Source organism: Lethenteron reissneri, chromosome 14 (genome assembly GCF_015708825.2).
Source record: "Lethenteron reissneri isolate LAM-NWPU_2019-01 chromosome 14, ASM1570882v1, whole genome shotgun sequence".
NCBI classification, from domain to species: domain Eukaryota; kingdom Metazoa; phylum Chordata; class Hyperoartia; order Petromyzontiformes; family Petromyzontidae; genus Lethenteron; species Lethenteron reissneri.
Genome location: NC_083792.1, coordinates 5,668,050 through 5,691,807, shown reverse-complemented (window position 1 = coordinate 5,691,807; position 23,758 = coordinate 5,668,050). Strand labels below are relative to the sequence as shown.

The window sequence follows — 23,758 nt, the reverse complement described above, 5'->3', positions numbered from 1 at the left end:
TAGGTTCTGCTCTGTCTGTGTGTCTCCGTTCCTCTTTTTTTATGTTTTGTCTTTCTTTGGAATTTTCACACTTAAATTCTAACTTAGCAATCTTTGAAATACGTAATCGACCAGGCAATGCGTTAATTGTGTGTTGACCGACTCTGTGTCGTTTTACATAACATTTCGATACTTTGCTAGGTTATTTAATTTAGTGTGTTCTGTCTCCCTCTAAGCCTGCTTACCTTACTCCCCTCCCTTCGTACTCATTGACATGTAAATGTTTTCCCTACCCCCTCCCTCTCTCTGCCTCTGCCCCCCTCTGTCTATTTAAGGCCACCCCACAGAGACGATCACCTCTCTCTGTACCTGGGTTGCTCTCTCTATGTATGTATCTTGGTGATATCTGTCTGCTTATATGTCTGTCTATAGTTTTCTGGTTATATTCTATGTCGCTATTTCATTATACCTGATGATGATTGCTTGTGTTGCAATCGAAACGTCGTATGCTATTATTTAATTTATTATTTAATTTTTATACGTGACTTTACCGAAAAAACCAAAGAACACAACCCAATTGTCGCCCCCTACTTTGAAAACTTGGCAGGACGCTCCTGAAAAAGAGTCTTGAGACTCAGTGAAGCTTTCTTGGGTAAATGAGCAGAATAATAATGAGCACTGTTTGTAAATTATATGCATATGTTAGGCCAATTTTGCATTTAGGATCATTGAACGAACAGAACTCTATATTCGAGGCAAAACAATAAGGAGCAATATTCATAAGATGGCAAGAAAGATAATAATTTCCATCATAATCGTGTTTTCTGACAAATCACTGGGGGAGAAATGTTTCATGCTAAAGCTCTGCCTTTGTACCCCAGGTCACAGGTTAAATTGTGACCTACCACTGTAACCTCTACCATCGTGGGCTGCCACGGTGATCAATGGTCAGAGCGTCAAGCTGGCGCTGCTGACATCTTGCGTTTGAATCATGGCAGCCGCTGCTGAGTCAACCACTTTCTCAAGTGCAGTGCAATGATGGTTTCAGCCTGATCCCCAGTGATGGTATAAAAATTACATGTCATGTTATATTTCGTTTTATGCTAAATTCTGGCTTAGAATTAACTATGGGCCAATTCTCACAAAGGATTGCACTGCTCGGTGAGAGTTCCAAATTTATTGTTGGTATCATGACATGACCCTGATACCACAATCAGGGTCAGATTTGGGGGAAAAAAGAAATCACATTCATATCGTGTCACGGGTCACACGTGGAACTGTTACTCACGTGTGTTTAACCGTCGTGCCGCTGGTCACGTGCCGTCAGGAGGCGGTGGCCGTGGGCTGGTGACAGGGACGGGCCTGGCCGTGGGCAGTGCAGAGGCCGAGGTAGAGAAGATCCACAAGGAGAACATGGAGCTGCTCAAGGCCCTGTCGCACGAGGAGATCGCCGAGGAGCGCAGCAGGCTGCTGGCTCAGATAGGTGGCCTTCCTGCTCGTTACTCTCGCACACCGTGCACTCTGGAATACTCGCTAAGCCCAACACTGAATGTACGTGCCCAGCTCTATTGTCACTCTACTGCTGGATGAAGGCCTCTGCATACCAAGTATTCTATGGCGGTTATTTGACTGTTCTCCACCACGCTGGTCAGTGTGGGTTGGTGAACGAAACATATTCACGAAGTTGGTTTCTCAGCTACAGCACTAACTGGTGCAAGATATGAACGTTAGAAAAACTTGGGTGTGATTTATAGAGAGAGATTTGTGCTAAATTTTTACAGTTTCATGTGAAATCATGTTGCCTTGGGGTGATGCGCTTTCGGTAAAAAAATGCTCAAAATTATCTCATTTTTGTGGTATGTACATTTTTCAAGTTCAAAAGGCAATACAGTTGATATTTTTATTGTGGCCACATTGGTGTAGGGTCGATGACCTTCACAAGTAGCTAAGAGAGAAGAAAAGGAAAGCTGAACTTAACAAAAAACTTTCAAAACTCCAACCTCTGCTATATTTTGGGAAATTACATGGGTGAATGGGAAAATCTACTTATTGAACACGGGTCACTCTCAGTATGAAGCCACATCACATTTCAGGTTAACGCCAAAGGTCAAATCCAGCCCCAAATCAGGCGTTCTCATGAAGAAAAACAATTCCACTGAGCGTAAGTAAAATTTTGCATTTGCAGTGAAGTCTCCACCCAATTTCTTAGAAACCTCAAATGTGTACCCTTAACAATAAACCACACAATGCAGTACATTGTGGATTTATACAGCCTCTACAATCGGTCACACATCTGGATGCTGGACAGAAACAGTGGGGATGTATATTGTTTTGTAGATAGAAGCAACTGGTAATAGGAGCAGAGAGTCAGCAACACAGATGTCAGGGGGAAGGGAATTCCAGATGATATGGGCACTATATGAAAGAGTGATCTCTCATTGGGCAAAGGTTGAATAGGGTTATTGATAGAAAGCTTTGGTTGCTGGAGCAGAGTGTGTGTGGGGGGGAGTGGAATGAGATGAGGAGAGTGGTAGGCAAGGTCGAGTCTAAAGGAGGATCTTGAATGTGGTGAGTGTGATCTTGAAATTGATCTGGTGTTAGATTGAGAACCAGTGGAGGGATGGAAGTATTGTGGTGATCTGTCCTCGTTTACAAATACTGGTGAAAAGTCTGGAGTGCCATCTTGGATAACTTAGTTTTAGATACAAGTCAAAGATTGTTAAGCATTACTTTTTTCAAAAAAGATGCAATTGCCCGCAAACATTTAATTCATAATAATGCGCCCTTAAAACGTAACAGTCCCAATTAACAGTTTTCCTTATTTCTCTTCCATGAAACCTGCGCCATGGTCCAACATCTCGCAGACCCCAAACTGGTCGCGTTTCTGAGATCAAAGAAGTGTGGAAGCAGCGACGCGGACACAGAGAAACATCTCAACGCCGAATTGGGCCAGCCGGCCGTGGGAATCTCTCCTCGGGGTGCTGATGTCATGCTCAAGGAAGATGCTCCAGCTCGAAGAGACTCGACGGGGAGGCACCAAGCCAAGAGAGTGCGATTTGTCGAGCCAGGGGACAATGTGAAGGCTGCCCAGGATGCAGGTAGCGCCCGCTGACACAATCACCGAGAAGGGCACGGGGCAGTCCAGTGAGAGCCTCGTGACCGACAGCGACATGGACGCTGAAGAAGAGGATAAAACATCAACATTAGGTATTTTTATTTTATTGTTCTCTTTTATGAAAAAGCTTGTTGCTAATGCTAAATTGGTGGTAATGTGTCACATGCAATTGAACATTTTGTGGGCTAATGTATGTATGTTAAAATCCTTTCGCACCGTACGTAGCCAACTGCTAATCCACGCTGTCACTGCCAATGTAAGTGGCAAGGTGGCTCAGAGATAGAGCGAGCGGTTGACAGTCGGGAACGTTGTGAGTTCAAATCCTAGTTGGGGGTTGGCTCAGCCCATTATCTCTCCGGGGTCGATAAAATATGTGCCTCTTAAAAAGTCACTTTGTCCTATGGATGGGCTTATCCTCGTCATAGGAATATGGAATTTTACCACTGGCTCAGAGGCTGTAAAAAAGGAGATGAAGCACTACCTCAATCCTCAAAGCAGAAAATCACTGACTTTTTCACAGTAACTGGACACCGTGATGCACTGAAATAGACGGGAATGGCATCCACTTTGAGTTGCGTCCTTTGATGTGGCATGTTTTATGTAACTGTCCTTTGAAGTTATCCTGAAGTGTAAATATTCCATTTCCACGTAAATTTACATTTGTATTATTAGTATGGGTATCAGTACATGCATATGACAAAAATCACCTGGATTTTTCCCGGTCCGTCAGATCTTTAAAGCTAAGCAAGCTTTGAGTCTGGATAATGTTTTTAAATGGGCGACAACCCTGCATAAAACAGTCATAGGCTTCTGCGTGGCTACGTTGTGGGCACAGGGCATTGCAGCAAATATATTGTTGTACTGTACTATATTCCCCATCGTCTATACTCTGCTTTCACCAACCCACACTGACTAGCACGGTAAACTACGGTAAAATAACCCTCCATGACCCACAGGGCATGGTGTGGCCCTCATCAAGCAATTGATTGAAAGAAGGGGTGTATGTGAATGTTTACCGGCACGTAACACTCTCCATCGTCATCATTTATCTAAAAACGTAATCTTCAACAAATGCCAAGGAAGTGAGGTTGCTAGTATTCATGTGCAGGGATAATACACAATGTTCAGCTTCATGCTGAGCTGTTTTTTAAGCTTGGATCTGTGATATTCTCTGAGTTGTGCACACGTGATGGCATGTAGTTGTCCCTGGAGGGCACAGTGCACTCAGGCGCTGGTATGGGAAGGCAACTGAAGTGGAGATATATGTGGTCGATTGCCACCCGGCATTGTAATCCATTTCAGTCGGCACTGGGTATTTGGTACCACGGAAGCAATAGTGGCTCTCTACAGCCACATTTAGAGCCCATGCAATACAAAGACAGTACAGTACTAAGCATGGGAAGTATACATTTACTTATTTCATTGATATTGCAAAGCAAGCGATTCTTATTGCTATTTAGCAACGGTCTTTTCCATTAGCTGTGTTGTGTGCTGTAATTTACACTTCAGTGGCCACACAGAATGTGTTGTCAATGTTGGAGGCTATTTTTAGGTAAAAACATTCTTCCCATCATATTCATTTCGAGGCATTTGGGAGTACATTTGTCACTGATGTTAATGCAATTGCGCTAAAATTAACTTGGCCTTAATCCCTGTTGGTAATTAGCTCAGCAGAAACGTAAAGTTTGCGTGTTATATTTTGGCTTTTGCACCATTCATATGAATTTGTATACAGTACGTTAGAAATGTATGTGCCCTTTGTCCATCCATTGCTGGCTGAAGGCCTCCCAATGCAGTGACGATCAAGGTGGTTGTTTGACCATACTTCACCACACTGGTCAGTTCAGGTTGGCAAAGGGGGTACACAAGACTGATTCGATGATCACTAACCACTAATGTTAGCCATGGATGGGACTCAAACTCATGTAGCCCAATCTAGATTTGAGGTTTTCCTGACTGAAGGGATCCATACTCTTTGGTTCTTCAGCAAAAAAATTCTTGCTGTGGTTTTCCCACCTGATGATGATTTCTTGTGTTGCAATCGAAACTTCGTGATTTTATTGATTTTATTTTATACCTACTTGACTTTACCGAAAGAACCAAAGAGTCATGTAGCCCAGTTTGTTATCCACTGCACTCGCCGCTGTTCTAAAAAGTGCAGGCCATGGAATGCTGCAGCCACGCTAAGTGCCACAGCCTGGCTCATGAGTGGTTGGCTGTTCTATTCGGCATAGGCTTCACTTCAAAGCACTATCGGAGACCCTAGCATGGCTTATTGTTGTCTGGTTCTTAAAGGAAGACACGACCCAAACTGCAAATAGCCCAGAACATGCAGATACATACCTAGAACACATCTAGCGATGCATTTATCCATTAGTTAAGATTTATTTTTGCAATCAGCATGCATGTAGCGAATTGTGCGTGAATTAATTTAAATTATTTCCAAATCATATGACCCCTGCAGCCAATGGAAGCCCTACATTAAGGATACAGATTGGCATTTATAATTGCGTCAATGCCACTGCTTCTCAAAACGACTGAAACCATTGAAAGGAAAGGGAAGACATTTGAGGGCCAAGTTAAGGAAAGAAATGGGTGAAGAAAAAGAACAATGTAAAACATCTGGTGTGGGATCTAATCATGGCTCTGAATCGTGACGATCCATTAAATGATGACGGGGAATGAATTGTTCAATGCCTCGTAGCTACGACGTGTGTGCCAGGTTATCAGATACATCTTTTAAGATTCTATAATGACAAAAGGAAATTACACAGTTACTTTCGGCAGGCCGTCATACATTATTTTGGGTATTACTAAAAAACTCTGGGCGTGAATTGTGATGATTCTTTGAATTGATAGAGGATTGGTACACCATTACATTCCTATTCTGGAAGATGCAGGTCTTTCACTTTCTTGGTTGTGTCTCCCTTTATACCACATTGCGGGGATCTGGGGAGGAAGTCAAAGTGATATTTTGCTCAAATGACCATTGAGGCATACTCATCTATTTTTTTAGATTGAAATATTCACCTGGAAAATGCCTTGAGATTGAAGATCTCATTTACAAGTGGGTGTCGACTAGCATATAGCAAAACACACATTTCGATTTAAAGCTTTCGTGACTGCAGGGATTCATCTTCTTGGTTCTTTCGGTAAAGTCACGTAGAAGGGAAATAATAAAATAATAAAAATAAAACATAATAAAATACAATTCTCACGACGTTTCGGCCACAACGCAAGCAGCCATCCACAGGTGAAGAACAGGTCTGTCGGAAATACAGGGTCTGAATGAGCACCACCCCCTTTCCGACAGACCTGTTCTTCACCTGAGGACGGCTGCTTGCGTTGTGGCCGAAACGTCGTGAGAATTTTATTATAGAATGTTTAATTTTTATTATTTTATTATTTCCCTTCTACGTGACTTTACCGAAAGAACCAAGAAGATGAAAACACACGTTGACGGTATATACACATTTAAAATCTATTACTCGTTTTTAATTTATACCATAAATATCACACCCAGTCAAACACTTAAATACATACATGTTGCACACCACCAGTTGATAAAGTATGTACTTGTGCTGTTTATAGCTCTGTGCCAGCGGTAGTTCAGATCTATAAACGTTAGTACGTGGAAATTCCACGTATTAATGACGGTGCGTGGGTGGGGGGGGCAATCTCTTTAAGCCGACCGTTGTCGGTTTCCCCACAACATGGTACTCATTTGATCGACACCGGAAGGTTATGTAGGACTGAGTTAAACCCCAAACCCGGATTGAACCGGCGACCTTGCAATTGCGAGCCACTTTAAGTACCGGCGGGCTGAGGCTGGTAGATAGAGGAAGGCGGTGTTTGTGAAGTACTCTGCGGGCTGCCTGCCTGAGTAGCTCGGGCTGCTGCTGCTGCTGCTGCTTCTTCTGCTGGGTGATCGTAGGTTATGGTGCCCCAAGCGGTGGGGAAAGGGAACAGATGGCGGGGCAGCCTGCCCGCATTTCCAAGACCACTTTGCCTTTTGCACGGCTCATTGCGCTCGACGGCGCTCGCCGTATTTTTGCAACGTCCGCTTGTCCTTGGGCTGTTTAAATATATAACTGCGGCCACAGTGCTGATGCGGTCACTTTTTCCTGTGCAGCCAACCATTTATAGCACACGGGCGTACCGGTTATGAAAGTAATTTTTTACGTTTATAATATATGTATATTTTCGTTATCGCTGTTAAACAACTAGCGTAATGCTTGGCTCACGTTCAATGCCCACATAAGTGGAACTGCCTCGCGTGATTTAATGGGCCTATTGTTGGTGTTAATTCGGCATGGGTTGTCATTTAAATTATCATGGATTTTTTTTTGTAATTGCAGCATGGTTCAGAGGCTTATATAAACCCTATAACTCATTGTAGCGTGGCCTGACCTTGTGGTGATGGGGAGCTCAATAACATTTATGCTTCCCACTGCTCTCCTTTCAGATGGACTGCCCATCAAGCCCCAGAAGGAGTGGATGCACATGGACAAGGTGGAGTCCGAAAAGATGGAGTGGATGCGTGAACTTCCTAAGCCCTCTCCGAAGCGACGCAAGACCAAACAGGTTCGCGGGACATTTGTGCTGCAATGTAATCGCCTGGTAGGAAAGTGCTCCCCCTAATGTAGAGCAGAGCAGGCCTCAGATGTAGCCCTGATGTCCACTTCTGTGGGCCATTCTCAAACACAAAGGGTTGCACTGCTCTGTGGGAGTTTTGAATAGGTATTCTGTCTCATGGCGTGACGCGGATAGTGCAATCGGGATAAAATTACAGGGACAAGACATAAATAAGTATAACCCGTAAAAACAAAGTTTTTCACTATAAATCCTTTATATGCGTGGCAGCGAACTTAATATAAAGGATTTAAAAATATATTCGCCTGTGGAGGACATGGGGATCGATCCCGCGACCTTTGGCATGGGAAGCGAGGGCGCTACCAACTGCGCTACTCCGCCACGGCCTGTGGAGGGGTTACGCTCTGGGCTCTTACACTCTGACGTTCAGCCAAAGCCATGAATGCGTTCTATTTGAATATATGTAAAATACATTTTTTTTGCCTAAAAAGTGTAAAATTTTGGGAATTTTTTTTCACGAACAATAATTGTCTGGCACAACGAGTCTGTGTGGAAAATGTCAGCTCGATTGGATCACGGGAAGTGGGTTAAAAAACGACCGAAAGATTTGCACGGTCCTAAGCAAGCAAGCAAGCACGCAAGCACGCGAACTTAATATAAAGGATTTTAAAAAAACATGCCGGATACAGCGCCCTCCAGTGGCTGCGGAAAGGAAACTCGTGCATTTGCATTCCCTAGCAATTCTCAGCCCGCGTTTTTCAGGAATAGACAGTTGGCGATAACGACGTTACGTTTCAAGCCCTGCAATAAGGTGACGTCTCACGGGGCGTGACGTCATTGTGAGGGGAGGTATGCGGTGATTTTTGTCTCCTGATTTTCGGCACGCACCCTGCGATCGATGTGGCCGGGGCTCTCTCCAGCGAGTCCCTCAGAGCAACACAACTTCATCCGCACGTATTGTTCATATTAATCATCTTTACACGAAATATTGTGACCCTGCATTACAGAGAGACAGACTGAACTATTGCATTTACGCTTCCAATCTCGGTGGGAAAGCAACAGTATTAATTGATCCACAAAGGCATTTTCACACGAGCCTACTTGGGGTGATGTGATCACCTGGGGCCACTGGGACACACTTTTTTTCCATTAGGGAAAAATGGAAGGTTACTTAATTTTATAATGAATCTCGCCACAATGAGGGTGCAGTTTTGTGGCCAGAAAAGCGTAGAAAATTGCCAGAAGTGTTGATTATTGTTTTTAAAAAAGCAGCAATGATCTGTTAATAAAACTGCAATTTTAGGATTGTTTTCTGTTTGTATAAAAGAGGCTAAAATGAGATGTGTTGGCATGTGCGGCTCACGGGAATTGTCTACAGTGCTCTCCTTATGACAGTGTGATAAAACAAATGCTGTTTACTTGAGAGGAATTACACAAAGAAAGTCATTGTGTTGCTCCCCACACACATTAAGCCCGAATCTCGGGAGTAAACGAGTCCGCTCCGAATTTAGAAACGTTTTTGCAGTCGTGCATGAAATAGCTGCTCCGATAATATCCTCCAGGATTGTTAGTGTATGAAATATGGAATGATTAATACGTCGGTAATACATTGCATCTTCAAATATAGCGTTTGTTGATGAGGCGGTGGTAGAATGAACGATTTATTGATAGAAAAATTGTGAAGTATTAAACGAATGGCGCTTTAATACGCCGGACAAAGTTACATTTAATCTCTCACCATTTGCAGAGCCCAACATGTGAAAATTACTCCTATTCGTTTACTCAATTTTTTATTTATTTAAGAAATGCACGTAAACATGTTTATGCATTTTTGAAACATGCACAAGCAAACATGTTATCTATTTTTCATGCAGCAGTCATGCTACATGTGCGTTGCATGTGGATGCATTGTAGATCTGTGAAACCTCTGTATCGGCTGTGTGAACAGAATGGAAATGAAGCGGCTAAGTGAGTTAAGCGCTGCGTTGGTGGGAGCCTGCGTGCTTGTGCCAGCACCTGAATATTAAACAAAACGGGGGAACCCATTTGGGGGCGGCCGTGACCGCGAAGAGCTCAGCACTGCTGCCCCCTTGTGCATTATTTAATGTGCCAATAACTGGCCAGGATGTGGCTACTTGGCGTGATCCCTTTCTAGCTGGGATTACACAGTGCCTTTTTTAAGTACCAGACAATACTGGTTGGCTAGTGGCCACATCTGTGGCATTAATTTGTTGCTGCCTGCTGCACTTAATGGATTCTACGCGTTAATTTCCTTAAATCAACAGGAAAGATTGTGGTTCAAGCACTCCTCTATATGCTGAATCGGGGTATTTTGTTTAAGTCGCTTGTCATCAGTCGTGTAGACTGAATCCTCAATATGGTTCGAGGAATTGAATAGCGAAGTTCACTAGGAACGGCAGCCGTGGTAGTAGCGATAGAAGAGTGATGAGGAGGTGACTGACCATCCGTCTGTTTTGTAGGAGATGCAGGCTCGCTTTGACTTCCATGGCCAGCTGGTTCCCCCAGACTCGGACGTGCCCTCATACCTCGGCCTGCATCATCATGGCGCCGAGCCCGAGGTACCGGCCCCGTCCCCTGACTCTTCGGTCTGTAATCTTCACTGTGAACTACGCTCATCACTTGTCTAGCAATCAAGAAGCAGGTTTCGGCAATATGGCCAACATTTCATTATCAACTTAACACGTAGGTGTGTTATCAACACGCAAACGATTTATAATTAATTTTTGGATTAAGCCACATAATTACCTGACCAAATTTGTGTCGATAAGAACCCCCACTGCCCGACGCAACCAAATGAATTACTTGTCACGTGGTGTACAAGCATGAAATTCGCCAGTTATTATTGTGTCAGCTCACCGGTAAGTTGGAGAACAATTCTCAAAACCCAATTCACAAATTTGTTCTGATCATTATGTGACCTAACCCAATAATCAATTCTTAAACATTCTATTGTCAAAGTTGTTGCTTTCATCTAATTTTTATTTTGTTAGTGGGTGAAATAATTAGCTGTGGCTGTCCTTTGCACAGACAAATCCTTGTCACGAAAGCTTTAAATCTAGAATTAAATCCTTGTTAGACGGAAGTTGAATTTCTGCCACAGGCTCAAGGCTGCCAGTGGAGATGAGTGTTTCCGTGTGCTCGTTTGGGATGAGAAACGTTTGGCCTTGAGCAAATTAAATGGACCTAAGTTCAAGGAAATTGTCCACTATATATATTATAGAAACCCAACATATTCATCAATCACACTGTGCCCCTAAAAGGATTAAAACATGAGAGGCAATGTTTCGGGTGATGGCCCTTCCTCATGACAGAGAGAAGGGCTGTTACCCAAAATGTCACCTATTTTTTTTCTTTTGGGGGCACTTTTTTGATGAATATGTTAGGTTTTCGAGGTGTCTTATACATAGGTATGTTTTCAAAAACGCTCACATTAATTTTGTTCAAGCAATTAGTCTTATTGCCTATTAAAATCTGATTTGGAGGGAATCGCTTTTAATCTAACGTGAGGTGTAAGTGGTATACACTAATGATTTCTATACATTTGGTATTCATTCCATTCTCAGAGTGAAGGCTATCATAGACGTGGTCTGCAGTAGTTCCACAGTAGGAGGACGATGATGCTATGTGTAAGCCCAAATGAGTATTTTCCAGGTAGGTTTTTAAAATTGGCACATTTGGATCAATGGCCTACTCGTTTTTAATGGCGTCATGGGATCTTTAACGTTTATTGTGACGTGGATGGCGCATATTATATGGTCACGCTCCCGCAGTTATGTGAGGATACTCTCTCGACATAACATAGCATAGTAACTTCAAGTCAGGTTCAGAGATGGCACGTGGCAGCATCTGCCCTCCAGCGCCAACCCCCGGTTCCTCCTGGCAAAGCCCCCAAGCGAGCCCCCACGCCATCCTCACGGTTCTACGCTTGAAAGCAACGCACAGTTTTCAAAATTCCAGAGCCAATGAAGACAGCCTCTGCACTCTTTTGTCTTTTGGTAAAGTCACGTAGATAGAAAAATAAAATAAATCACGCAGCCTCAGTACTCAAGCAGCAACATTCTGGTGTTTATATATTCCACCCCAGTCCCTGTGTTATCCGCTCTGTCGTGTTATTGCCAAGCGTTACTCTTGTCTGGCCGTGTCTGTGGTTTTTGTCCTTGGCAGCAAGCCGGCTACTCCCTGGAGGAGCTCTTCCACCTGTGCCGGAGCCAGGTGATCCAGCAGCGCACGCTGGCGCTTCAGCTCCTCGCCCGCATCCTCATGCGGGTGAGCCTGCTCCCGGCGGCCCTCGTCTTCTGCATGGGCGCGGCGTGTTGAGGTCGTCTGGGCCGAGTTTCCGTGCTCTGCCTTTGCCATTGTGCAAGAACAATTTCGCTCCTCGATAGAAAGCAAGACACACTGATGTTTTTGTAGGCACATCCACTGTGTTCTCCGGATTGTGAGACGGAATTTTTTCCACGTATTTGTGTGGGTGTGTCTTATCATCTGTTGGTTGTCTGTGTGTGAGCAGATTTGTACAACTTTATTTTACATTTGGCACAAGTTTGGGGACACTTCGTTCTTTCCGGCGTGTTTTATTATCCGGAGAACTTGATCGATGACAGCATTGTAATTGGGGTTGCAAGGTGTGCACTAGTAACAACATGTGCCGCACCCCCCACCACCCACGAGTCCCCTTCAGGTGCACGTGCGTTTTTAGGTGCTATTGTATTTATTCGCTTTGAAAATCCAAATTGTATTGAATGAGAAATACTTCTTACAGAGGTCCGAGATTTAAATCCAGGAGGCTGCGGTTATACATGTCGTAAAAAATCTGTGCCGTCTGCTTCATAGTAGACGTTAGGGCTCCTGTGATGTAATTCTAGGAAGGGTGGTCCATTGTGCTGTGGTTTCCAAATTTTAACAATTTCTCGCAAATTCCTGAATTGGGATTACACAGCATTTGTTGGGCTCGAATGCAAAAACGTGTCAGGGCACTTCTAAAATCGATTCTTGAGACAAGTGGAATAATAACACAACATGAAAACGTAACTGACACGTTGGTGGGCATGATGCAAAACCAAGCTAAAGATCCCACGTTGGCTGCGACCAGAAGTCCAAGCGTGCTTGATCTCTATGCTTTCTCGCTATCGGGCATGCGTTTCTCACCCTGGCCGATGTCATCTTCTTTTGGCGCTGATTGCGCTGATTGTGCTGATTGCGGGTTGGCGATGCAGGCCAGGCAGGGCGAGTTTGCGGGCGAGCTGCGTGTGAGCCTACTGCGCACGCTGATGGACGCCGGCCTCGTGTTCCTGCTGCGCTACGCCCTGGACGACTCGGCCGAGGGGGTGATCGCTGCCGCGGTGCTTTCCCTGCAGGCGCTGCTCTCATGCCCGGCGGAGGAGGTGTGCTCCTCTCCAGTGACCATTGGATGCTTTACAGACCCCTGGGTGCAGCCCTGCAATTGCTTGCTCACGCCACTGCTGGCAATAGAGAAAGCTCCAGAGAGCCCCCGAGATCACTGGTTCCCAACCTCTGGACCTGCAGATCACTGAATACCCTTAACACACTATGAGACCTCCTTTACCAGTGGCAAAATATAGTAATAGGTTTTTACCCTTTCAACTGGTACAAAAACTGACACCTTTATACAAGGAATCATGTTTGCAATAACCACAACACAAGCAGTCAAAATGCAAACAAAAATAAACAACTCTGATAATGATATGCACTGTCCTTGAAGTTGATTGGTCTACACCCGAGACAGCTTTTTCTTAAAGCCTAGTCTCCATTGGTGACAGTGCATATCATTATCAGAGTTGTTTCTTTTTGTTTGCATTTTGACTGCTTGTGTTGTGGTTATTGCAAACATGATCCCTTGTATAAAGGTGTCAGTTTTTGTACCAGTTGAAAGAGTAAAAACCTATTACTACAACCCTTAACACATTTTTGCGAACCACCATGAGCTAAAGGGTACTGTGTTTGGTGAAACCTTCATAACTGCAACAGTTTTGCGGACCACTTCCCACAATCTTGCGGACACCTGTTACCGAGAGTAACGATCGTCACATGACAATCAACCGGTCCACAAAGAAGCATGCTTAATATGATGGTTTCTTGGTCTGGTCATATGTCACAGGCTGTTCTCAGGATCTCAGTGGAGATAAGCACTGTGACCTGTGGGCCACCCCTCTGCATCCTAATCGCATACATTTTTAAATGACTAAAATGTCAGATGAAACTTGTGACAAGTGTGCAACCTCACTGCCTCCCACAGGAGGCGCTGGATCAGGTTTTCAGCTGGTATCAGGGCTCTTCGTCATTTCCCCTTGCTCCGACGGAAGAGGAGGAAGATGCTGATGACGACGAAGATGAAGATAGTGATGGTGAAGCAAAATCCGCAGACGAGGGTGAAGAGAGTGTAAAGAGAAAAGCCAAGGATGAGAAGAAGCCTGATCCCCTTGTGGCGAAGGCATGACATCATTAAGGTAACGAGTGGCTTGTGTGTTCTTTACACCTGTTGTGTGTACATGCCTGAGACGAGAATGACCAATTCACAATTGGGTTTGCATTCTTAAACAGTCATTGTTTAACGCATACTGCAATGTGGTGTAGTTTACTGGGACCATAAGAAACACTCGTGGCATTATTTGGTTTTTAACTGGAGACAAGGAAGAGACTTGGAGGGAAAAATTAAAGATTGTTCTCGGGGAGTGCACATATGGTGACCCTTCAGTTTACAAAGCTAAAATAATATGAATTGGCAAAGATCCCAATATATCATTCTGGAAAAGAGTCTTCAGACTCGAGCTTTCCTGGATAAATGAATGACATCATGGCATTCTGGCGTCATAGGGCCTGATTCGTTTGTCAGAGGAGGCAGAATCCAGACAAAGTTGGCAAACCTGCTGGTGTATTTGCCAATGTAGCTGTTACTGTGCCAAAAGGTTACCGAGAAGCCTGCCCTGTCAATCCAGTCCGAAGGGGCCACATCGTGCGTAGCAGAGGGCAATGCAGCAAAATAAATTGTTGCACTGCACTTGACTTAAAGACCCAAAGAATATGTACCTCACTTCTATGTCCTCACATCTAAGACTGGCTGCCTGTATCAACCCACAATGACCAGCATGAAGAAGCACGGTCAAATAACCCCCACGACCCGTATGGCTTGGCGAGTCCCACACCCAGCCGTGTCTTGGTCAGGCCTGTACATGCACACGACACGTGAAGAGCTGCCATAAGCTGGTGCGATTGAATCTCTCCTCTCTGCGTCGAGCGTGGCAGCGTGCACATCGCGGTTTCTCCTGTGCGGCAGGGCCTGCTCAAGACCGGGTTGCTGCGGCGCCTGCGCTACATCGTGGAGGTGGTGCGGCCGGTGCCGGCCGTCGTGCTGGCGGTGCTGCACATCCTCACGCGTATCGCGCGCCATTCCACGCACGCCGCCAGCCAGGTGAGCTCCTGTAGCGATTCGAGATGGCGGTCTGATAATAACCCACTTTGTTAGCCTTCGTTTATTTTGGGTGGCAGACTGGCCCAGTGGTAACACTCTTTGTCTTATTCTTGGAACTTTCAGCAAAGTCACGTAGAAAGGAAATGATAAAATAATAAAACTAAAACAAAATAAAATTCTCACGACGTTTCGGCCACAACACAAGCAGCCGTCTTCAGGTGAAGAACAGAGCTGTCGGAAAGACAGCGTCCTAATGAACACTCTTTGTCTTGCAGCAAAAAGTTATCTGGGTTTGATTTCCAACTCAGGCAACCTTTCTGCGTGGAATGTGTATGTTCTCCCAATCTTCTGCGTGGGTTTCCTCCCATAGCCAAAACACATACAGTGTGACTGCTATTGGGAGTGTGTTTTCCAGGTCCAGAAAATATTATTGCCTACCCGCTTTGGATTTTTGAGTTTCTACTCTACATCGACAACTCTGTTTATTCTACTTGTTATTTTTGGTGCAGATGAATTATGCCTCATCACACTAAGTCATGCTTACTCTCAAATTCAGCATGGTTTCTATTGAGTCTGAGCCAGTGCTCACCTGTTGACAACCCTGACACATTAACACATAGAGAGTAACACATTGCATTTCAGGTGATGGTTGTTTTCCTGCTTGGGTATTATTTTATTATTATGCTCGTTTACCCAGGAAGGCCTCACTAAGTGTCAAGACCTTTTTTACAGAAAGGTCCTGCCAAGTTTTCACAGGAGGGGGACAATGTTGCTATTTGTAATCCCAATTGACTAATTTGCAGGTCATGTTTTGGCATTGGATATTTGTTAAATATCACTTACAGTTACATGGTCTATTAACCATGAGAGGTAACCGGGGAACCTGGAGGAAACCCATGCAGGTCAGGGGAAGAATGCACACACTCCACACAGAAAGGCACCCGAGATAGTAATTGAAACCAGACGCTTGTTCCTGTGAGGCACAAGTGTTGCCACTGTGCCACACTGCCACCCAGCGGTCCGTTTTTGGCGACAGGTCGTTTGCTTGCTTGAAGGGCGCAGGCGGTGTCTTGTTTCCTGCCGACAGATCGTGGAGTGCCCCCGCCTGCTGGAGTCGCTCGTGTCGGAGTTCCTGCCCACAGGCCTGGCAGCCCACGGGGGGCCCGGTGGGGGTCGTGGGGGAGTCCTTGGACGAGGGAGGGGGCGACGAGGCGGGCAAGGCTGGGCGAGGCATCCCCACCAGCGTGTATGGGCTGCCGCTTGCTGCCGCCATGAAGCTGGCTCGCGTGCTCTGCCAGGCCGGCCGTAACATGTCGGCCATCATGGTGCGTGCCTAGGCGCGTGTCGACTGATCAGTTATCCGTCGATTAAATCGACAGATATTGTACGTATTTGAAGCCAATTTTTACTTATTGTGCAGCTGTGTTAGAATGTCATCTTTAGGTTAACAAATGAACGAGATGCAAAAAAATAGCAATAGCAAACTAAAATGAGGCAGGGATAAATTGAATCGCAACCTCGAATTGGGAGAACAGATTGAATCTCTGGGGAGAGAGTGAGTGATTAGACGGTTCTCAGCGGTGTTCCTGCTGTGTGTGAAGTCATACCTGCCGGCGAGATTGGGCTTTTACCATGTTTTAAGTGCCTGTGTTAATGTGGTATTGGGCTGGGCAGCAACAATAAACTTCCCTAAGTAGGGTTGAACCTGGCTAATACGGTGGAATGTTGTGGGTAGCAGAAGGTAGTGCACTGACCAATCTGGTGAAGTATGTTTAAATAAAGCCCCACGGCTCGCACGGCATGTGGGAGCCCTCATCCAACAGTGGTTTATCAAAAGGGCTGTCGCAAGTACGAGCACTACCGATATGATCAAAACCCAAGTCACGCTATGTCATGAACTTGATTGTGCAGTGTCGTTTGCACTGCTAACACTTTGTGCCTCCCACTTCGCAGGTCAACAAGTTTGACCTGCGGTCGCGTGTAGCTCGCTTTGTGGCCGAGAAGCCCCAGGACCTGCTCCTTGGCCTCCACGAGGCTCAGCTGCTGTCGGTGGAGGCACTGCGCTTGTGGGCTGTGGCGGCCAGCTATGGACAGATGTGCAGCCTCTACAGGTGTATGTTGTCTTCTAACGTGTTGGATTCATCCAGGAAAGCCTCACGAGTCTGAAGATTTTTGTTTTTTTCTGGAGGGTTAAACATTAAGGGGTGGGTGAATGGAGTAGTGGTTTGTGCTATACGCTATTAACCCGGCGACCTGCATTTGAATCCTAGCCCATGGCTAATATCAGTGGTGAGCAATATCTGAACCTCTTCTGGGCCCCTCGCTTAATTAACTCGCTTTGGTGGATTACAACCAGGCACACTTGTGCCTCACAGCAAGAAGGGCCTGGGTTAGAATGAACGACCATGGTGCCTTTCTGTGTCGGGAGTCTTTTATTTCTTCTCCTGTTCTGCGTGGGTGTTCTCCAGATCTTCTGGTTTCCTCCATCCCCACTAACTCTGTTGCTGTCTCCCCCAGGGAACTGTACCCCGTGCTTGTGCAGCAAGTGCAGGACCTACCGGGCGACGCGGCTCAGCCTCACGCGCCCCACGGGCCCCATGAGAGGGGCCTGCCGTTGCAGCGCGCCGAAGCCCTGGTGTCTCTCCTCACAGCCGTGACGCACTCAGCCAGCCTGGGCCTGCACAGGCTCGCACGAACAGCAGACAGGCAAGCCTCCAGCACTCGCCTTCGACATCACTTCAATCGCAACTCTATTTCACATATGCCCTTGTCTGTTTGCATACTCGTACGGCAAGCACCACAATTCCATTGTATGTCTATACTTGATTGCACTTGGAAAAGTTTTTTTAAGTGATTCGTCTGAGCGAACTTTCATGAAAGGAAATATAATTTCTTGAAATGTTCTTTTATGTTTGTGCACTATTTTTACGTTTTCATGTAAATTGGTTGTTTTTTTCTCTAATTTCTATTTACATCACTCTTGTACTTTACTTTATGTTATTGATTTTGTTATTTTGCCACCCATGTCACTTATGCAAATGAGACTGTCCTTATTGGTCTCTCGAGTTCCCATCTGATTAAATTAAATAAACTTTAACTTTCTGTAAATTTTAAATAACTCATCAGGCAGAAAAGTGAGTACAGGGAGTAAACAAATCAGGGCACACGGTGATTTATAGACTGCAAATCGGTGCTATTGTGATCCATTTGTCAAATAAAAAATTCCACTCAAATGTACATGTTTTCCCTTTCGCCGCATTACCCTAACTGTGAAGCTACTGCAGAAGATATTCACATGTGATGCACAGCACCTTGGTGATAGCCTAGCGCTATTAGGATGGCGCAAATACCAAATGTACTAATGATTTGATATTATGCCTTGCATGTCACGTGGCATCAGATCACCATACTCAATGAGTAATGCACATGTCCTCATACTCGGAAGAGGCAAGATTGTGGCCGTATTAACACAAGGCTCCATCGCACCATGGCTGACCTATTCAGTTCATTTAACCTTTTACGTATATTGGAGAACTCTCACTACAAACTTAAAACTTTTATTGCACTTTTTGGAACACTAAGAGTCTGACAATCCATTCAGCATTCTGGAGTTATTTTTGTCTGTGGTGTCAGAGTTGATTTGCAGCCTACCAATCTCTATGGGGTTCGTAAAAATAATTTTGAGTGGGTGTTGTGACCTGCAGGTGTAGCGATTGAACACAGTGTGCATGAGACAAAGCAGTCAGTCTGGTGTGCATCCTGCATCCCGTGGGCCGCATCCAGCCCATGGAGCCCCTCGTGGTGGCCTGGTCTAAGTGTGTCTAGGGGCGATCCGTGAGGTCATGATTAGTGCACAAGTACAATGCCCAGCTTGCGGCCCATTGAGCTAAAGAGGGCCACTAACGCGTTTAGGCTGCCCATCACTGGTAGACCGAGTCCTCAAGGGGGCAACTGGCTAACTGAACGGTGCCGTCGGGTGCAGCACGGAGGAGAATGCCAGCGAGGAGGTGCCGGCGCCGCTCGTGAGCTGGGAGCAGGTGGCGGGGCTGGCGCCTGTCACCGAGGGCTGCCTGCGACGCTGCCTCCAGGAGGCGGCGTCGTGCTCGGCCGCCGGTGAGGGCGCGCGCACGCTCGCTTCCGCGCTGCTCCTCCACCTCTCTGCCCACCACACCGGCAAGGCACAGCAGGTGAATGTTTTGGAGTTGGTCAAACATCCCAATTTAGGACCACGGAGCCCGGGAAATCGTTGGCACCGCCTCTCGCTAATTGCCCTCTAATCTGGTTTCCCACGCCTCTGTATCGTTTTCTTTTTCTCCCCGAGAGTGACAGAAGACGGTGCGCATTCCAAATTTAATTATCTAATTGCACCAGCCCAATTGCATCATGCAGTCGCACCAGTCCAACTAGGTTACGCAGTCGCATACCGCTTTAGCGCCACACCAGAGCAATCAGAACAGTTAAACAACCACACCTGCAAGATCACACATGCCCAGTTACCATCATCATCAGCCATTATCAATCCACTGCTGAATGAAGACCTCCCCAAGCCATTGCCATCTCTCACATTCCTGTAACGCAAGGGTTTTCAGGGTGTCAAATGATACATTGCAAAAATGTAATGACATATATACAACCATTAAAAAAAGGAACATATGTATGTAGTCTACTTTTATGCCATGGCTGTTGTTCCAGAGGAACGACTGTAGGGAATCTTTAAGGCGAGTGAGATAACTCGCAATCTCGTGGTGCTTTGCTGTTCTTCTCAGCCGTCGACCGACCCGGTGGAACATCTGGAGGAGCTGGAGCGACTCTCGGAGGAGACGCTCTGCCCGTTGCTCGTTTCTCCATCGCTCAGCTCCATGTTGAGCAAACTCAAGTAGGTTCCACGGTCTTCGCCTTCACGTGCAACATCTACTCTGATGTGGTGGCAGGCGATGTAGCTTTGTTTCTTTATAGAATTCAGATGGGTTTGCAGGATGGCACGGTGGTAACGATTCCATCCCACAGCAAGAAGGTCTTGGCTTTGATTGCTGACTCAGACGCTGCGTGGATTTTGTATGTGCATGGGTTTTATTCAGGTTCTGCAGTTTCCTGTCATAGCAAAAAAAACATAGAATGTTACTGGCATTAGCCAAACCTCCAAATAACTTGTATGAGATTACACATAGCAATGTCACCAGCTACTGTGAAAAACTTGGCAGGAACCTCCAGAAAAATTATCTTGAGACTCAGTGAGACCTTACTGGGTAAAGAAGCGTTTAGCATTCTAGATCCAGGGAAGTCGGGCACATTGAGGGTGGTTTGGTCATAGGCTACATGTGAGTGCACATGCTGTACTCATCCAACATCAGGCTTTTCTGCAGCTTGGTGTTCGAATGCAAAAATGTCAAGAATTCTAAAATGGACAGCATAGCTCCGTGAATCGGTTGCAGTGAGAAAAAGCCGCTGTGCTTTTGGTGCATAATTCAAACTAAGTCGCTTTGCTCAGAGCTGCTGCCAAGAGCTGTCATGGAGAGTCATGCCGGGTGGCTGTGGTTTACTTTCACGTCACACTCTCTGAGTCTGATGCAAAGGCCCTAATTTCCGTGCACTCTCTTCATTGTGGCCTTGGCAATTGGCCCAAGAAATATTTTGTATATTCTGCGGGGACAAAACGGAGTTCAGCTTTTATTTGCTTTTTCCATAACATGGCCAAGTGGCACAGCGGAAGAGCGATTGGCTCGGAATTGGAAGGTTTAGAGTTCAAATCCTGGTTGGATGGTGGTCTGAGTCCACCATTATCCCTCCGGGGTCAATAAAATGAGTACCACTTTGGGAGGAAGTCAAAAGCAGTTGTATGGATCACTTGCTCCTCTCCTAGGAAGGTGGAATCTCTGTCACTGGCCCAGGGCTGTCAATGGATGATCACCAGCTCAGTGTTTATTTGAGCAGGAAATCACTCTGACTGTGTCTTATTATTTGCAATATCTTTCATTTTGCTCGACGGCAATGCACAATGAGTTAATCCACGATCGTTTGCTCGGTTGTTTGGTAGGGTGTGCTCGGCGCTGTGCAACCCCAACTCGTGCTCGCCGGACCCGGAGAGTATGCGCAGCCTCGTGTCGCTGGCTTGCGCCGGCGGGAAGCCCCCGTTGAGCCTGGCAGGTTCACGCTCCCCGTTCCCCTTCCTCACTGCTGTCCTCCTCGTGCTCAACTCCGCAGCCTCCATTCATAAGGGGCTTACGGCCAAGGTGCGTTACAATGTGCTCTGTAAAAATAACGCGAATTTTTTTGCTTAAGTAGCGTCCCAAGACGTTTTACAAAAATGAGAAGAAAACTATGTTTGGATGGGAAGGTGAGTGTTAGGGGAGATCTGGACAGGGGAACACAGGAGAAAGGGAAGAGAGAGCAGCACTGCAGCACAGCCCAGGAGGAGACATCCGTGGCCTCGTGCCAATAACAGCGAGCCCTGGGGACAGCGTGGGCAGCCAGGGCAGCACGAACGAACCCTTTGTGCCTTGCGGGATCGGTGCAGTTTTCATGGTAATGATTGAGAGCCCTTTGTCAATCCTCTGATGGATGAAGGCTTCCACATACTGTGCTGGTCATGGGACTTGGTCTGGTCATAATTCACACTGATCAGTGAAGGTTGGTTGAAGGGGATGCTCAGGGTCAGTTGTATCACACCAACAGCGTGCTAATCACTGTGCCACCGCTCCCACAGATGCAGTGTTATGCCTTTCATTTGTACATTGATGAAAGGTTATTTCTTGTAAAATTTTCATTGTTTGCAGTTTCCAGGTTTGAATTGGCGAATTAGATTTTATGTGCTTATTGCAGTGAGTGATTGCTGACATGTACCATGAATTTTGATATCATATGCATGAGCACAAAGGCTGAATTTTGAGAAATATTACTTCATGATTATGGACTCATAATCATTATTAGATAACAGCCTGCCTTCTAGCAATGGGCATGTTCATCTCTATCGATGGCACTGAGCCAGTGGTGGTGCTGGTGAAACCACCGTCTTATGCTCTGTGCGGGCCTTCATAGACGCTCTCTCACAGCACTTGCCCAACAGCCTGTTACATTGGGCGACAGGGAGTCGCACAGCAAGAAGAGCCTGGGTTGGATTCCAAACTCAAGATGCCTTTCTGTGGAGACGTTTTGTGTTCTCCCCTGTTGCGCATGGGGTTTTCTCCAGTTTCTCTGATTTGCTCCCGTAGCTAAAGAGCATTCAATGTAACAGTTGTTGACCAAACATCCAAATACTGAACATTTTCTTGCAAATTACTCAATTGGGATTACACGCAGCAATAGGGATAAATACCCATGTTTGGCATGGATTTGAATCTGCGGATGCGTGTGTGGCTGGCTCTATACCCCCCTCACCCCCCGTAGTTTGCGGTGCTGCTGGAGAGCGCGGCTCTGCAGGAATACCTGGCTGCGAGCTGCGACGGCGCAGCGAGCATCACGCACGCCTCGGCCTGGCTCCTGCGCCACGAGCACCACCTGCTCTTCCTGACGCTGGAGCTGGCGCGCATGGCGGTGAGTCCGCGCCGCTCACATTTTTAAAGATGTCTCATCAGGCGCAAGCTCAACACAGGATGCGTGTCACCTACAAGTTTCCATTCCACGCCAGGCCACCCAGGGCCCTTTACCCCCAAGGGAGGTTAAGGCGCATCGCGGTTTCAATTACCTCGTCGCAGCGCCGTGCAGTGAGCGCGCGTACATGTACGATGCAACGAACATTCGACGCTTCGCCCATCCTTGATGTGCAGCTAGCTTGGCACCAGCGTTGTGCTGATGTCACCCTCGCTTAGTGGCGATCGGCGGCTGCCGCCCCTGTTGTTGTCGTTGTTGTGCGACGCAGGTGTCGTTCAGCGAGGCCGCGCGCCGCGTCGCCCCGCTCTGCCACATGGTGGCGCTGGCGCTCGTCGGACGCCTCCTGCCAGGCAGCGAGCACCTGGCGCAGCAGCTGCTGTCAGGGATCCTCTTCAATCCCGACTTCACCCCGTGGGTCACCAACCCTCCCGCTCGCGTATAGTCCGTGCTTCCCACAACAGATGGTCTTTTCTTCTAAACAACTGAAGGTGGCGAAAGTTTTAAGAGTGCTACTAATGCGCACGGAGATGCTGCCGTGGTGCAATGGTTGGCACACTGGACTTGCGATACAGAGGTTGATGGTTTGACCTCCCCCGGCACGGCACATGAAAAGATGGACAAGCTTGTTAAATCCTCCTACCTGTGTCCACTCGGCTAAAGTCTGGGTACTCCCACCTCTTCCAAGATGTCTGGCCAGCTTGGAAGAGTAGGCCAAAAACTCTCTTAGAGGGCTCTCTAGGGACACCTCTTGTGGAGGCCCTCCCGTCAGCCATGGTGTGCGCAAGAAATTGCAGGGCCTTGTTAAAGTCCGTGGTTTGTCGTGACCTCCACAATAACCGGTGCATTTATTTACATGGCCTCAAAAAGTGAACTTAGTGATGATGTTTTTAAATGAGTGGGTTGTCAAAATATACTCGTACTGGCTATATAAAGAAAAAGTTGCTGCTAAAGTTGTGCCAACTGAGGTGGTACCAATTTATGCTTTGGTCATAAAACTCATATGCACATGTATATATTGGACTCTCACAGGCCCA

The 23,758-nt window shown here is 46.4% G+C and overlaps 1 protein-coding gene across 1 annotated transcript in view; it reads left to right on the top strand.

The window, feature by feature from the left end:
- Positions 1-23,758, top strand: part of RPAP1 (RNA polymerase II associated protein 1) — a 38,148-nt gene that overhangs the window by 8,082 nt on the left and 6,308 nt on the right. The window contains 19 exon segments of the mRNA XM_061551322.1: positions 1,307-1,462; positions 2,844-3,067; positions 3,069-3,186; positions 7,560-7,678; positions 10,168-10,266; positions 11,873-11,974; positions 12,925-13,092; positions 13,965-14,156; positions 14,158-14,175; positions 15,003-15,137; positions 16,225-16,278; positions 16,280-16,462; positions 17,091-17,248; positions 17,655-17,843; positions 19,120-19,324; positions 19,904-20,013; positions 21,172-21,367; positions 22,521-22,667; positions 22,993-23,135. Coding sequence (XP_061407306.1) covers positions 1,307-1,462; positions 2,844-3,067; positions 3,069-3,186; positions 7,560-7,678; positions 10,168-10,266; positions 11,873-11,974; positions 12,925-13,092; positions 13,965-14,156; positions 14,158-14,175; positions 15,003-15,137; positions 16,225-16,278; positions 16,280-16,462; positions 17,091-17,248; positions 17,655-17,843; positions 19,120-19,324; positions 19,904-20,013; positions 21,172-21,367; positions 22,521-22,667; positions 22,993-23,135 — 2,716 coding nt within the window.